A 17,800-nucleotide genomic window follows, 5' to 3' on the forward strand; every position below is an offset into this window, starting at 1 on the left:
GGCAGCCAACGCCCTGCTGGAAGTAGATCTTTCCAAAGACTACCACATCAATATCGGCATTCCAGCAGCAACCAGGATCAAGCAGGTAGAAGATGAAGCTATAGCAAGCGGATCCAGAATTGTTGGCGGTGCTTTTGCGCCTGCTGATGCATATCCTTACTTGGTATGTTTTCCTTTGGATTTATTTAATTTTTGAAAAACAATAATACCTAACGAAAGTTCTCAGATTCTGTCTAGTTACTTAGAAAACTTAAAATTAAAATTTGATTTTTTTATAACACCTAACTAGTCAGAATGTAATAACTAATAATTAATGTAAAAAATGCATGAGGAAACTCATGCATAAAATCAATTACGTATTTATATAAATATGTAATTAATCAAATGTTATATTTCAGGCAGGTCTGGTGATTAGGTTCCACGACCACATGGGTACATCAGCCTGCGGATCCACCCTTGTCTCCCTAAACCGCCTGGTCACCGCCGCGCATTGCTGGCGACACTCGTTCAGTGCGAGCGAATTCACCGTGGTCCTCGGTTCGCAATACCTCTTCCACGGCGGCGAGAGAATCGTCACCAACCATGTTGTTTTGCACCCACAATATATTCCATCCATGTTGATGAACGATGTCGCTATTATTTATCTGCCAAGGAGTGTTTCAGTGTCGTGTGAGTAAAATAGAACATACACAATACTTTATAATAATTTATTATCCAAGTGATTTTGTCTCTACAAGAGCAACTATATTTTTTGCGACTTAAAAGAAAAAATTCATCAAACTCATTAATGGATTAATGGATACAAATTGCCAACAAAAGTAGAGGCCTTTTTATTTTTCTGTTTTTATTTAATTTCAGCAAGCATCAGACCCGTCTCCTTGCCACACAACGATCTTTGGAATACATTTACCGGTGAATGGGCAATGGCAGCTGGATACGGAAAGACCAGTGATTGTAAGTAAAACAATTAGGTACCTACTTAAAATATAAAAGTGGTCTTGGTACTTGAATAAAAATATTAATTATTGGTTATTTCTTTCATTCCCTATATTATTTTACGTAATTTTGTCTGTAAAACTCTTTACTATTCTTCCTTTTTTACTTTTCAAATACCTACTATCTTCTGTTTCTTTTAGCTCAATCTTCGATCACAACAGCAGCGCAAGTAAGCCACGTGATGCTGCAAGTTATAAGCGAAGTGTTGTGCCGTGCGTCGTTCGGGTCTATTATTCAAGCGAGTACGCTGTGTACGAGCGGCGCTAGGAGTACCGGCATTTGCTCTGGGGACTCTGGCGGTCCTCTTGTTCTTAATCGTAATGGAGAACACATTTTGGTAATTTGTTTACTTATATTAATACTAGTACATTGAAGATGATGTGTATAAAGGGAGTTCATAATACTTTTAGTATTTTATGACTGTTTGAAGAACTGGTAGTTTAGATTACATGCAACATTGTTTGCTAGGCCAGTCTTTTGTTGCCTGTTAAACAATGCCACCTAGTGTCAAACATTGCAGAGCTTGTATTATAATACAAGCTCTGCAATGTATATATGTAGTATGATAACTGACAAAATATTAACATATTTTTAATGTAATTATCTCAAAATAAACACAGACAAATTATGCTTAGGAATACTTTCTAATAAAATCACAATGTCATAACTACAATTTGATTGTTGTTTACAGATTGGTATCAGCTCCTTCGTGGCCAACACTGGTTGTCAAAACTCACATCCCTCCGGATTCGCCAGGGTTACCAGCTTCTATAACTTTATTATGCAGCACATGTAAAGTGCAACGATGTCAGAAGATTGAATTGGTTTTTTTATTTATAAAGGATTAGTCATAATATGTTAAGTCTGATTTTATATTTATATTATTGTAATAAACTTAGATATAAAATAGAAATGTGTTTTATTTAATTACTTTAGTGTTACAAAACTGCTTCATCTGACCTTCATGTCATAAAAAAATGCAAAGATCGTGTACATATTGTGTAGAGTTCACGACAAAGTAGATTTTAATAATTTTGAACACATGTATAGTTTAAATAGGTTCTATAAATGACCTTCTCGAAATATGCACCTGCTAGGTATTTTTTGGGATAAAAATGGACGACAAAAAATCAAATAGCATGTATTTTTCAAGCTCTTTTATTCTGACCAGGTACCACGCGTCCTCAGACAATCATAATGGCCGCTACTGTCAGCAATTCCATACACCTGCCGCGCTCTGTCACTTTCTTTTTTTATCAAGCTTTGTATGTCAAAATCTAATCGTTTATTTGACAGTTAGATTTGATGGTGTTATGTTTTTTATTCGATTGAATGTAAATTCCACTTTAATACTAAAAAGATGTTAAAAAAATGAATATGCCTTTTAATTACCAACAAAAATTGACAGGGCGCAATAGGTTACAAAAAATTGTTTCTAACTATCTGAGGTTTAAATTAAAACATTCATACATTTTATTCAACACGACAAATATAAATCGGTACCTTCATGACATTTAGATTACAGACAACAAATGGTGTTTGCTACTAAGTCAAATGTGCGACGTAAGCATTCCTAAATTTTTACATTTAATTTCAATGTTTATTTAAAGAGTTTTTTTTTTTCATTATTACAACAGTACTTACTAGGATATTATTTTTTTAATAATCAATATTTTGCTAACACAATAAGTAGAAGAATAACGATATATTCAACATTGTATTGCGTTAGTAAAATATTGAATTAAATTTTAGTATTATTAACAAAATTATGACTAAAATTGTCGAGACTAGATATAAGCATTAGAAACTAACATATAAATATAGTGCACATTTAAATGTTACCATCCACGAAAACAGTTTCTTCTTTTCTGAGCTTTGTGAAACACTGGCCATAAAGTTTAACATTTTATTATTTGTATAATTTTAAAAGATGCACAAATAACTTTTAAAAGGCAAAAATAACTTTTTATGTTTATGGGCCTAACATAAGGCCCTTAAACATAAAAAATGAGATAAAACTTATAAGGATCCAGTAAATAATTTAAAAATTGGGTTTCCGTACAAACAGCTACTCAGGAAAGACTACTTGTTTTCGTGAATGGCAATAAACAGAATCAGTTGTAAAAATAACAATTGCATGGAATCGTGGTGAATAACAAACATTACATTAATACATCAACGATCGACTTCGTGTTATTATATCATTAATATTTAATTACCTAAGCAAAATATATTTATTGCAATGTTTAGCACAATTACACTCGAGACGAATACAATATTAACCGGTATCTTATATAATTAATGCTGTAAATTGATAACAATAAAATAAAGTAAGACGGGTAGACATAAACAAATTATTAGCTATATCTACAAAATTATTGAGAGATATTTAGATATTTACAAGCCTCTTCGTGCACCATTTCTTAATAAATATTGTATTCTTGAATGACAATTCCATTAATATTTTTATAATATGTACAATAAAATCGATCGAATGAGCCGACGGGGATGATCATAAAACGAATACACTTAAATAAATTATTAATGAATATTAACCAACTAAAATAGATTAAAACATTAATATCTAAAAAGGAAGCATTAATAAAAAAAACTATCATACGATATCACAGTTCATTTATGCAAAAAAGTAAAATAATGTTTAAAATGTTTTCAAACAACTACGCGTTATATGGCAACACTGAACTCATGGCAGAACACACACTTGCAGATAAACACGAAAATGTTGCCACTTGCCATGTAGCGTGCTTATATTAAACTTTCACTTATTTCACTAAAAATACATAAAACTTATAAAAGAATTTGTAAATACATATAAATTTTAGTTTAATTTTGTTTTGATGAAACGGTAAATATCTAAAATATTTTAAGGTTACTCAAATGACGAAATTGAAAAAATATTTTTTTTCCTTTTAAATTTACTTTACTACAATATAAATAAAAATATGCATTAGCCACCCGATATTGAAAATATAGGACATTAATATATAATTATAAGTAGTCTAGCTTACAAAATATAAACCTATTTGCGACCACAGACAAAATAATATATTTCAGAACAAATAATCTCTAACCCTTGCTAAACTCATGAAGATTTAATTGAAATTAATGAACTTGTAAAAAGTTTGTATTTTTATAGGTTTAAGTGTCGATACAACACTCGATACTGTTTTTGTTATTCGGTGACAACTGACATTATAATATAAATACCTATATATGATGAAAAATTGATTATGTAGATCAAAATTTGTTTAAATAAAGTAGTTTCGGATATTTTTTTTAATTAGCTAAACAAGTTTTGAGATTTATGTTGGGCACAGGACCTTGAGAATGTAATCTGTGAGCAGGGTCGGTACTGTAGGGCTGTCTTCGTTGATGGCTTTTAGAACTGAAAAAAAAAATTAAAATTAAAAAAAAAGTCTATCAAAATGTAAAAAAAAGCTATTGAATATTAATATCGTAAAATAATCAAAATAAAATTTTATATTGTAATAAGAAAATTTCCAATTTCCAATTTTACAAATTTTCAAGATTTTTTTGTTGTAAAAATTTAAGACTTAAGTATCACGGATAAAGTATAAAGACTAGAAATTTATTTCTTTGTAAACACAACACATAAAGGACACGGAAAATAAAAACAAAATTCTAATAAGATTTGTTTAGTTGAGCGACTTACTCTTGATAAGAACTTGCAGCGACTGGTTGTCGGGCGGCCCGTTATCCAGGTGGAACGGGATCACTGTGGTCAAGTACTGCAATATATTTATTGGACATTAGTATTTTATTAATATAGGTGACAATTTTTCAAGGATAAAAAGAGATAATCACTACATAATATAAAACAAAGTCGCTTTCTCTGTCCCTATTTCCCTATGTATGCTTAAATCTTTAAAACTACGCAACGGATTTTAATGCGGTTTTTTTTAATAGATAGAGTGATTCAAGAGGAAGGTTTTAGTATATAATTTATTATGTTTTAGACAAAGCGGGCGAAGCCGCTGGCGGAAAGCTAATATGATAAATTTCTGAACTAGTATGTAACTTGATAAATAATGAACTAATGTAACTATTCAGCCCGTTCCTACTTTTATTTTATTACAAGCTACCCTTCCCAGCTTTGTCGCTTGAATAATGCTATTAGCTAATTGAAACTTTCCTATGTGTTTGTTAATCCCGGTTCAAGCATACGTAACCATGCGTTTAAATGTAAATTGTAAGGTTATATTATATAGGTATACGAGTAGAACCTATTTATTTATTGGATAAGCCAGTTGTTGTACATTATTGTATAATGGCATGTTTTTGTTTAGGAATTCAATCTATTTTGTTTACATTCATTTAAAATAAATTCATCGCTTTAATGTGAGTAATATTTTATGCATACAACAGATATTAATACACTAGCTCTTCGCCCACGGCTTTGCCTGCGTAGTCAAAGGTAAATAAGAAGGTGTTTCTGTGGTAAAAAAAAACCTTTATCACTCTAGCTCTAGTCTCCTATCCAACAGACACAAAAATAATATCATAAAATCGCTACATTGCGAGTTAAAGAAAGACAAACAAACAAACTTTCATATTAATAATATTAGTAAGGAACAACAAGTCCTATATAAACGTTTCATAGGTCATTAAAAGTCAACCATAACAATTCTAAAACTTTAACATTTCCAAGATAACAATTTCCAAGAAAATTTTGAATATTTTTGATAAAATTTACTATGTATTTAGTAGGTAGTAACTAACTAGTAGTAACTTTGAATATTTTTGATAATTACTTTATCAAAAATATTCAAATATTTTAATTAATTATAATTTTAAATTAATATTTTTGATAATTACTTTATCAAAAATATCCAAAGTTTTATTCAAAGTCTACAGGGTGTAATCGTTAAGTGTGCACAGGCGATTATTCCGTAACTATTACAGATATCAAAAAACTTTAAACTGATATCGAAAGTACTTAACCTAATGAGTAAAATGGCCATAATAAATTTTTAAAAATAATACGAGAAATATCTAAAAAATTAACTTTAAACCCTCCCATACATTTAGTATGAGATATGAATATCCCATGTAGGTACATGGGTTGATCCAAAAGTAATGATAATCAATATTAAACAAGGTCATTACAGTTAAAATAATTATGTATTTCTCTAGATAGTCTTCTAACTAGATAATATACTTCGATATTTTTTTTCCTTAACTTAGAAAAAAAAAAACTTTGACTTCATCTACAAAAACCCCTCAAAATCGGCCATCACTTCGCTGTCGTCTTAAAATTTCTTGTATCGACGGTGTTTCTTGTGCCGAGGTAAGAGATAGAATTAACTAGGAGCTAGATCTTACAAACAGGGTGGGTGTTCAAGCATTTTCAATGCCGATTTTTGATTGGCAGCCATCGCAACTGACGCTTTGTGATCTGGTGCGTTGTCTTGGTGAACCAACATTCAAGACCGAAGTTTGCCATGTCTCTTTTTCTTACTAACCTACCCGCAATCTTTTAATTTGGTCTGTGTAGTAAGAGCCCTGTGTAGTAGTGGCTACCTTCTTAAAATATTCCACATTTCTTCAGCGTCCCAAAAAACTACGGCTTTAATCTATCCCACTAATTTTCACTTTGAAAATCTTCACCGTCACTTTGGAAGCTCGCATCCAGGCCATTGATTGTTCCTTGGTTTCAGCATAAACATGGTGAACCCAGGTAACGCCCATGGTCACAAATCGTGACAAAAAATTATCCTGATCTCATTAAGAATTTAGAAATTCACCCTCTAAATGTCGAATCGTTGTTTCTTCTTTTCGTCGGGAAACATTCTGGCTCGCACTGTTCACATTAAAATTAATGTTAATACTTGGAAACGTGGCCTGTAGATATAATTTTTTTGTGATAACTTAGTGATTACATGAGCAAGCATAAAACATTTATTTTATATTTTTATGTGCACAGGAAATACCCAATTATCATTACTTTTGGATCAACCTATACATTTAATATGAAAGATTTTAGCTTTTTTTTTTGTTTTTTTGGTTTTCTACTTTAATTACTTCGCAAATTTGGAGGGAAGTTCATTTAGAAACTGTAAATAGACCTCCTCATTGTATTGCACAATAAGGACGTCACTTCGAAAATCTACTATGAATACAAAATGTATGGGAAATAAATTGTATGGGAGCGTTTAATGTAACATTTTTGGTTATTTCTCGTTTTATTTTTAAAAATTTATTATGGCCATTTTACTCATTAGGTTAAGTACTTTCGATATCAGTTTAAAGTTTTTTGATATCTGCAATAGTTACGGAATAATCGCTTGTGCACACTTAACGATTACACCCTGTATAGTAAAATAAACACCACATAATATAGTAATAACCACAAAGTTTTTAAATATTAACCAACCTTAGGTTCAGCAGTAGTAGTAACACTAAGCGACGGCGAGCGTTGCGGACCAGATCTCTTCTTCTTCTCTATATGATACTGTCTCCTCTTATTCTGAACAGCCAATAGAAGAGATATGAACGTGTTCTTCAACTCTTTCTCATACTCCAGTTCGTCTCTATGGGCCAGTTCTGCTATGAGAGTTTCAGAGAACTCGCGGATTAGGACCTCTAACTCCATGAAAATTTCGTTCAGTTGGGCAAGAGAGAGATGGCGTAGTTCTGAAAAGGGAGAAGAATATTTATTTTTAGTGAAAAATGGGAGGAAAAAATTGAGGTTATATTTCGCTTTTCGTAATAATTTCTTCGTAATAATCCTTGAAATATTTCGGAGGTACTAATTATGGTTTTTAACTTAGACTAATAACGCATAAGTATAAGACGTAATAAAACCTTATGCTTTAAAATATATTTATACCAATTCAATGATCAGAATATTGTGCAAGTTCAATTTATAATAGTCAATAGACAATTAAATATGATAGAACTACTTGGACGTATCTTTATCCTTTTTAATGATGACATAGCTATATATCTCAATTATAGTTAATCAAACTACACATTTAAGGGCTTATTGAAATGGCCTTGATAATCTATACTTATAATAAATCTGTAGAGAGGCCAATTCTGTACATGAAATATATTTAAAAAAAAACTATGAAGGGGTGATAAGGGGTCGCTACTGATGCCAAAAATGCAATCAGTAAAATTTTTGTCTGTCTGTCTGTCTGTCTGTCTGTCTGTCTGTATATTCGTTATAGAAACAAAAACTACACGACGGATTTTAACCAAATTTGGCACAATTATTCTTCATACTCCTGGGCAGGTTATAGTGAAAGAATCATGTAAATCGGTGTAGAAACACCAAAGTTATACATGAAATACGCTATATAGTCATCGCGCGTGAATACAGAATCATGCAGCCATAAGGATTATTTTTGTGTATCAGTTGCCGCGTTCGACGCGCTTCGCGGCGGGAGCTATAAAAAGGTGGCGGGTCTGCACCCGTTTCGCGTTGTCATGGCATCACGTGTGAACGGCTGAACCGATTTCGATAATTCTTTTCTATTATATTCCTTGAAGTACGAGGATGGTTTTTATGTAGAGAAAACGTAAATATGTACCACGGGCGAAGCCGGGGCGGACCGCTAGTAGTTAATAAAAATTAAATAACAAGGTTACCTATTTAATACCTAAAAATACAAGTCATGATTCATGTCACCAAATTAAGTAAATTGAAATGTATGAAACATAATTATTAAAGCCTATATTGTTGAGTATAATATTAAAATGTTTATTATAATAATAATGAAATATTTATATGATGTATAGAACATGATACGAGTTTCGATGAGCTTCGAAGAAATCTAGTCTCCTCGTATTTCATGACAAGTCACATCAGGGGAAGTACTAAGGATAACTGACGCTATCGTTTCTGATCAGCATCATATTTCATAATGAAAACACCGCTTCAGCGTAAATAAATAAAACTTTACCAATGTTCATAACAAGAAATAGCCGAGTCAAGCGAAGGAATCTGATATTTGTAAATGTGAATTTTTCGTAAAGGAGTTTTTGGAAACTTTCAGTTACGTGGTATTACAATGAATGAGTTTGTTTTTATTCGACTATACAGAGAAATGGCGCGTGATTTTTATTGTCTAACTCTTTTGATTAGACGTATTTATCTCCCTTACCTACAACAACAGTTGATGGCAGATAAGCCTAGTAACAAATCACCCAATAATCACTCAATATAATTAGAAAACGACCAGATTTATAAAACAACAAACATTATTTATTATTCCTGATACTCCCATAGATACCACTACATATTGACGTATATCTTACGTTCAATTATATGTATAAGTCACAAAGCACAGTCACAGTATTGCTACACAGGTGATAGACACATTCGACCTGAATACATTGGTCATCTCATTACGGGCTACATGGTCACGTATAGACAACACGATTACTGATTAGTGACGCCGAGTAGTGTAATACGTAGGTATGAAGTTGAACCTTTTCGAATAAACTTTGGGAAGAATTTAAGAAAAAAATTTATGTTGGTATAGGGGAATGTTTATTTTTTTCCTGTTCTATAGGAGTATTTTTATATAGTAGCTAATAACCACAATTATGTTAATCAGGTAATAGTGGCATTTCAACTAGTGCTACGAAAGAAAAAAATCTCTGTTCTTTTTCAAAATTTCTACCTGTCTTCATGTCTAGACTCTAGACGTGAAACGTCTTGTCTGAAGATAACAACCGTCTGAGTGTTTTACATGTTGCAACCTCACTTTGAAATTTGAATTAGTTAAATGTTCGTACACGAAATAGAATAAACACAAATAATTTGGCTGATATTTCTTTGTAAGCAGAAACATCACGGACTGTTTACTAAATGTTATTTAAACAACCTCATACCGAGTTTCTTTATATTCAAGGATATTTTTATGTAAATTTATAACATTTAGAAATTAAAGGTATTTGCATAGATGGTAATTATTCAACTGTATGCTTGTGACCTCACTTGTTTTAAAAATTAAAATATGTTAAAAGGTAGTAAAGAAAATTTGTGTGTTTGTTAAAAATACTCACTATCTTCGTAGAGAGGCGAGCTCAGAACTTCCTTCCCTTTCTCCAGAGCCTCGTTGTACTCGATGATGTCTCCTTCAGATGATGGAGTTTCTTGCATCATGTCATCTATTTCTTGTATCACCTACAATTATTCAATTACCATAAATATAAGTTCATTAAATACTATAAATAAAACCAATTTTGCTCATATATCAGATAATGTAATTGTATATTGAAAATATATGTTAATAAGATCGTAGAAAATATGGATCGTTGCTTGAATAGTTCCTATTCAGATAAAACAAATGATTGATAATATATAAACAATCAATCACAGTAAAATTGTTTGCAAGTGTTTAAACTTTGAGTTCACTTATGATAGTAAAAACATATAAATAGAAAACAATAAACGTAATAATATATGTATAAACATTTATTAAAGTCTGTGTAAATTTGATATTGTTTCAAGAATTTAAATTTATTTATTTTTGTCAATCGCCATCTCCTTAATGGTACAATTCAATACGTCTTTGTTACATTGTATTTAATGAGTGGCTCAGTAATTATAGTTCTAACTTCTAACAACATCAATATGTACCTATTCCGATTGGCGATTCGAGTAAAATTAACTTTTACGGTCTTTCTATTGCTTTTTTAAATTAATCTATATTTATACATATTACATAGGTAGGTACCTATAGTATTAACAACGAGTTACGTTATTCTCAATTCCCATAAGTGGCATAATAATAGAATATTAAAAGGTTCAATAAAATTAAGTAATAGGACAGTTATGACTTATGAAATATTATTACATTAGGTCTTAGACTGCGGAACATCACGTCTCTATAATAATATAAACTTCATCAAAGCAATTTAGTTAAAGCTCAATATTAAGGAATTAATGTAAAATAACGCTGATGATAAAATTCGCTTATAAATTAATCGAATTATGAGGAACCGTGTACAGTGGACCAAACAAACAAAACAACAAAAACACAAGGATTTTATAATTATTGTACCAAAGTTGGTATTACTGGACGATCTCTGTCAAATGAAAACCGATTAAAAATAAAAACAAAAGCACAAGACGTTATGGCGCAGGTTATGGTATAGGCCGTCTTATTGAACGATCTCTGCCAGACAGCTAGAAAGATACTTATGCTCGGAAAGCAAGCTCAGGAAAAGCTGCTTATCTAAATGTGAATTTTTTAAATACTCGAAAATGACAACCAAAAAAAAGAGGTTATGGTACAGAAAGCTTACTACAGAAGGTTAACTGTTATCTTATGTACAGAAGGCATTCTAATTGAACGATCTCTGGCAAACAAAGCAAGCGAAAAGCTGCGAATTTATTATTATCAATTACCTAGGTGGCCTGGAAGAAATCGCTTTTAAGCGATAAGGTCACCTTTTGTACTTCGCATCCATACAAATATATAATATTATACTGTACATTGTAATATTAAATGGTGTGGTACAATAAATGATTAAATAAATAAATAAATTACCTCATCAGCAGTTTTAACGGGACACTCATGGTCCTGGTGCAAACCGCCCAGGATGAGCGCGTGCATATCGAGATCCGAGGCCACGGCTTCGTCCTCCGAGCTGTGGATCTCGTCGTCCGGCGTCATGGCGCTCTGGAAAGTGGTGTAGCCGCTCTATATCATTACTACTTGTTAGATTAATGCGGTCAATTTTATGCTAGGCATTATATTAAATTTATTGTAACTATTGTACTACTAATAAGTAATTACGTAAAAAATATGCCATATTATATTCCTATAGGCTAAGGGTAGAGACTAGAGTTCCTATAAAAAGTATTAAACTGATTAGATCAAACAGTTCATTAATTTTTGAGTCAGTGATGAAAAACATCTTGTACAGTTGTACGTACGTCCAAAAATTCTTGATACTATATTCTTTTAGTTCCCCTAATTATCATAGTTATACCACGTTATACGATTTTAATGAAGCAGGAAAAAAAATATTTCACGTCATTTAGGATTCACTACTACATAGTAGTAAGTACTCGTGAACTGCGTAATTACTAATTAGTAATGAAGTTAATACTTAGAATAATTTTAGTTACGCATTGTGTAACGCATAATCCCTTCTGAAGAAATTAGAAAGACGATACCTAACTTAATTAGCCATTCGGTTTTGATTTCAATCATTCGTATTAACAATATTCCGGTACACTAATTAATAACTTGATCAAAGTCACATTCAGACCTCAATTTCCATTCAACCACAAGTACAAACCACGTACATTTTACAGAGTCGGTCAATATGAGAAAAGCAGAACTTTATTTGGATTCGTTCCATTCAAATGAAATGGGTAACCAAAACAAAAGCGTTTTGATCTTTTATATGTACATGTGCTTTTGAAAATATAGCGAGTAATACAGCAGTTCTGACGTCCGTATTTATTTCTTTATTATTGAAATTTAACGCCAAATAAGTAATTTGTTGTGTCGAAAATGAAATATGTATATGTCGCAGGCAAATTGTAATATTTCGCCGTTTACGAACGGTCAGCATTTTGTAATATGTCGAAAATTCGTAATCAGAAATTGTTGGTTTGGATAAGGGGGTGGGTTTGGTTAGGTTCGTGTTTTTTAAAACTACACAGAAACAGGAACCCCATGAAGTGGGGCTCCGTCGGCTCGCGACCGTCTTTTTGTGGAATTTTGGAAAAAGACGAATTTCGGCATATTACAAAATGCCGACCGTTTGTAAAACGGCGAGATTATACAATTTACCTGCGACATATACAATACCTTATTTTATATTTTATTCTTAGATTAACGACTAAAATTATACGAAAATTCCAATATTCGTAATATAGGTCAAACATTTACAATATTCATATAAACGTTATATTAAAAATGATAACACGATAGACCGAGGGCTACAAGTGAAACAATCACGCGTGACCTTATACCAAATTACGCAGTATGAGTTTAGCCGTGAATCATCTGGATGTAGGCATCCTATTTCAGTACCACGGTGTGATATGCTTTTCATAAAAATTCCTATGATTTTTACGATTATATTTATTGGAGAATACAGTGTTGCATTGAATTTTATGTACGCGTTACATTTTTGCAATTATTTATGACACTTCATTACTTTTTTACAAGATTTAAAAAACCCCGTAATATTACAGTGACATAATTTTGTACTTAATTGTAATTAAATCTACTCACTACGATGTTTAATTACTAGGTTTTACTGTATATATTTAAAGTATTTACCTTCTTATCACTTAGGTTTAAGGTGGGAATGTGCATTTTTCGCGAGAAGGACTTAGTCCAGTCTATGGGTAGAATGTTGCCGAAGTTTCCAGTAATTGTCCACCACATTCTGTAACAAAGGAAACATAATTTAATATTTCTGCACGCAATAAGCTTTATGGATACAATTAGAACGTGATTTTGTAATATATTACCCCATACCCATAGTAAATGGATTCACCCACTATTATTTATTATGGCATCATATTTGCAGGCGATTATAATTTTGGTACATTCATGCTCATGGTATTAGTAATATATCTGCATCGACTTTCAATTAAAAGCTTTCATTCATTCCTTTACACTTGGCCTCACTTGACTAATTAGAAAATTTGAAGTACAGTTCGTATTATGGTATTTTCAAATGCTTAATGAAGGTAGATATTTGTCACGAGTGTCGTTTCTGAAGATTACCGACGGCTAATTTTAAATTTGTCTGATCTTTAAACAGATTATCTAAAGCTGACACGGATATTCCAATTGCGTATTTATAGTCTACAGAAAAAATGCTGTCTACTTTCGTCTTTAACGACAACACTAGAGATACCTACTGTATCCGATTAGAGTTGGGAAAGAATGGAGATCCCAAATAATATTTTATGAAGTATGGGATCTTTGTATCTTTGATTGCATCAAAATAACGGGATGTAATGTATTTACTATCAAGTTTCAGTATAAAAATCTATGATTGGCTGTTAGATTTCGAACATGCAATTGTATTTAAACAACGACGTATTTAATCATACAATGCATATTATATAATCTTAAGATGTACATATTATTTTGATTGAATACAAGGATGGCTAAGTTGACATTGAATTTTGAATCACGTATCAATGCTGTTCGATTGCAATTTGCATCCAAATATTTATAAGAGTTGTGAACGCCATTTTACATCATATGAATTAGAATAGTTAATAACTGACAAGGAGGCAAAGGAAGACTGGTGCCAGAAGAATCTCTTATGATATGAGCATTAAAGAATACATAAAAATACTATCATGTACACAAAATTTTGTCGACAATAATTGCGATGTTCCTGAATGCGCAGGGGAGTACATTATACCTACTGAAAGGACTTCTAGCAACCGTCACGTGTCATAATTTTTTTATTCACAGAGTCACGTACTCAAAGGTATGTTCCCACAATTCTTAGCACGTTCGCAGCTCACTGGGATAAAGTAATTGTCTCTTCTCATTAAACAATTTGTTCTACAAGGTCCCCTGGGAACGTGCACTGACGCTTTTGCTATTATTTCTACAATAAATGATAGTTTGACCGTTTACTCGTGGGTTCAAGAAACGTCGTTCTTTGTTTTCGAACGAAATACGTACATATTTTAAAATGGGGAAAATCTGGTAATCATAAAAATAAACGTTGTAAAACACGCAAATACGAATGCTACCTAATAATATAGGTAGTATAGGTATCTACATATAGTACAACAATTATAGAGTAATATTACGTACCTAGTAACGAGCTTCATAGTAGATTTAATTTAAACGTATAATAAGGTCATTATGTGGAAGAATGGCAATTAGGAATGTGGGTCAGTCCTGACTCCTGGCGCAAAGTGCAACCCCGCCTCATAATTACGGACAGGATTATTTTTAAATAGGGCACAGCTATAGTTTACACATGCTTTGTGTAAAACTTCATGGCACCATTAAAAATCCAGCTTAAAATTCAAAAGTTTGTTGTTTGTCGGGTATACAGACGTACGTTAAGGGCGCGTATAAAGTCAAATCACCAATCAACTTTTAGTTGATACGTGTAATATTCAAGACCAAATATAAAAAATAAAATATATGTAAAACTTGATGATATTTTCGATTATATTGTCAGATCAAAAACATAAAATATTGAAATTGACTCGATAGAAAAAATTCACGAAGTTACCTCTAAATTTCACACTTTTACGTTTTTTACTGGACATGGTAATACTTATTAAGATTTTTTTTTCATAAACAATTATATTAAAACATTTGCAATATATTTGTCAGAGCATTTTGTGTAATTACTTTTAGTTTTGGTTTAATCACGATAAAACACTTTTGGCGCTTACTATATTTTTAATTACGCAAGAAATCATCTTCCATCGCACGTTCCGGGAGCTAAAAACATAATTCTATTTCATACATCAGACGCTATCGCTCTGTTGAGACGAGTAGACCACGCTAAAATTGCTGCGCCGTGTTTTATAATTACGCCGAATATTGATTTGTAAACAACAAAATGAAAAGACTTAAGAAACGAGAACTAAAAAAGATTCAAATTGAAAAGATAACTAAATGTCGAAGGTAAGTTATAATAGTATTGTTATAATATTAATAAATAATACTTAATTATAATATAAAAAGATAAGTCTTGATTTACCTATTTGAGAAAGTTTAGTTTCTGTAAAATAATTTCCGCGGGCTGAGTATTGACGCGATAGCAGCAGCAACTATAGATAGGTAAATAAAATTCATAGTGGTACCTAATTCTTACAGTCGCGGTGCAATCAATCAAGTCAAGAAAGATTTATATTATTATTATTACTATAGGCAGATCCTATGTTCGCTCCAGTAAATAATAATATCAATAATATGTAAACCGGTTGTGAATAGTACATATATATTATATTTACAATTTGTATTAGATAATCATACATAACATCTATACATAGGTATAACAAATTCGTACGAAAGTCAAAACTGTACTTACATTGAATAGGTATTTTTTTATAATATACATAATATGTATATGTATATATATAATATATTCATAATCTGTATTACATAGTAATATGTAGTACATATCTATACATAAATATAGTTTTTAGAATTTTTGTACGTCTGTCTGTATGTATGTCTGGGCTCTAATTTTGGTGCAGATATAGCTTGAGACCTGAGAAAGGTCATAGGATGAGTTTTATCCCGTAAATAAAAAAAACTGTCTGTGTTTGTCTGTTTGTTTGTACACGCTAATCTCCGGAACTACTGGACGGATTTGAATGAAAGTTATTTTGTTGTGTAGGTACTATTATATTATCCGGGAAATATAAAATAATAATTTATTTTGAAAACTGAAACACCTGATGCAGAACCGCAACAGACCACCTAAACTATAGATTCATTTGAGAAAGTTTATCCAGGCGAGTTTGGATATTATTATTTGTGTAAATTCTGTAAATTCGTTTCGGGAAAATCGGGAATGTTTTATAATATTATATATGTATATATATTATAGTATTACTATAGGTAGATTCCTATGTTTGCTCCAGTAAATAACCAATACAAGTTGTGAATAGTAACTACACATTATGTATATTTACAATCTGTATTAGATAATAATATTACAATCACATAGGTATAAAAAAAATTGTACGAAAGTAAAAACTGTACATTGAATATTTTTACGAATACCTACTTGGGGCGTGATTTTCAATCGATATAGGAGCCAAAAATATAGGTACATAGTTTATAGAATTTTTGTCTGTTTGTCTGTATGTATGTCTGGCTCTCTAAGCTCTAACTTTGATACAGAGATAGCTTGAGACCTGAGAAAGGACATTGGATAGGTTTGTTCCCGTAAATCCTAAAAAAACTCTATGTGTCTGTTTGTTTGTACACGCCAATCTCCGGAACTATTGGACGGCTTTGAATGAAAGTTATTTTGTTGTGTAGGTATTATCTGGGCAATATAAATATACAAATTCGAAGATCTAGAATGTATGATGAGGGACCCTGAGATCACACTCTAACATTTATAGGAGTGACGTCAACAAAAATTGTTGCGTCTGATGGAAATTTTCTGTTGATTAAAAAAAATCAAAGATCTGGAACATCTGATATAGACCCATAAGAGCCCAGCTACACATTTATAAGAATGATTTTATTTTTAGAATAATTGCTGAGTCGAAAAATGTCGTACAATCTAATAGTCCATTGAATAAAAAATTCTAGAGTGCGTGAGTTAGTAACGTAAGATGTTTCTTCGGAAACATGTCAAGAGTCCCTAGGTAATAAACATACTAAAACCCCGGGCCACTAGGAGGAGCCCCGGAGTGGGGGGAGGGGGAAAATGGGTCCATTTTTTCATTTTTCGCTTAAATCTCAAAAACGGTACATGTTAGAGAAAAACTTTCAAGGAAAAGTTGAAAGGCCATAAAATTATCTACAAGTTGTACCTGAATCATTTTTTCCTATATCCTACCGTTTCTTAGTTATACGCAGTAAAACATGATTTTGGCTCAAACAATTTCCACATCAATCGATCAAAAAATATTTCTTTCTTCCAAAAAACTCAAAAGTGCAACTTGTGACCGGTACTGATAGATTGCTCTTAATTAGGTCTATAATTGGTAAAATAAACACATTCCTCCATGGAAGCCTTTAGGAGGAATCGATTGTCAAAATATTATATTATGGTAGTTTGAGTTACTGAACTTGATCTTTTTATTTTTTTCTTCCAAAAAACTCAA

The 17,800-nt window shown here is 31.7% G+C and overlaps 2 protein-coding genes across 3 annotated transcripts in view; one reads left to right on the forward strand and one right to left on the reverse strand.

Moving 5' to 3' along the window:
* The first annotated feature begins 407 nt into the window (after positions 1–407).
* Positions 408–1,896, forward strand: LOC149486979 (epithelial serine protease-like). Its single transcript, XM_089697099.1, has 4 exons — positions 408–669; positions 859–954; positions 1,137–1,333; positions 1,688–1,896. The coding sequence occupies exons 1-4, from the start codon at positions 429–431 to the stop codon at positions 1,790–1,792; spliced, it is 639 nt and encodes a 212-aa protein (XP_089553225.1). The 5' UTR covers positions 408–428; the 3' UTR covers positions 1,793–1,896.
* A 242-nt stretch (positions 1,897–2,138) lies between these two features.
* Positions 2,139–17,800, reverse strand: part of Unc-76 (fasciculation and elongation protein Unc-76) — a 50,713-nt gene continuing 35,051 nt past the window's right edge. The window contains exons 2-7 of one of the 2 annotated variants that reach the window (XM_089697038.1): positions 13,296–13,404; positions 11,544–11,696; positions 10,054–10,174; positions 7,412–7,671; positions 4,691–4,766; positions 2,139–4,402 (exon numbers count right to left, since the gene is read on the reverse strand). In XM_089697038.1, the coding sequence (XP_089553164.1) occupies positions 4,320–4,402; positions 4,691–4,766; positions 7,412–7,671; positions 10,054–10,174; positions 11,544–11,696; positions 13,296–13,404 (802 nt within the window). In that variant the 3' untranslated portion in view covers positions 2,139–4,319. The remainder of the gene's footprint in view (positions 4,403–4,690; positions 4,767–7,411; positions 7,672–10,053; positions 10,175–11,543; positions 11,697–13,295; positions 13,405–17,800) is intronic. The other variant, XM_089697039.1, reaches the window with a different exon arrangement.

Source organism: Colias philodice, chromosome 7, assembly GCF_061535455.1.
Source record: "Colias philodice isolate Cphi_HAF_F1 chromosome 7, ilColPhil1 Martin Lab GWU primary, whole genome shotgun sequence".
In the NCBI taxonomy this organism is placed as follows: domain Eukaryota; kingdom Metazoa; phylum Arthropoda; class Insecta; order Lepidoptera; family Pieridae; genus Colias; species Colias philodice.

Bases quoted from the DNA above. Each gene is read 5' to 3' on its own strand.
- LOC149486979 (XM_089697099.1), top strand. From the start codon at position 429: ATGGGTACATCAGCCTGCGGATCCACCCTTGTCTCCCTAAACCGCCTG. The intron at 955-1,136 runs GTAAGTAAAACA...TGTTTCTTTTAG, and splicing joins ATACGGAAAGACCAGTGATT to CTCAATCTTCGATCACAACA. The intron at 1,334-1,687 runs GTAATTTGTTTA...TGTTGTTTACAG, and splicing joins GTAATGGAGAACACATTTTG to ATTGGTATCAGCTCCTTCGT.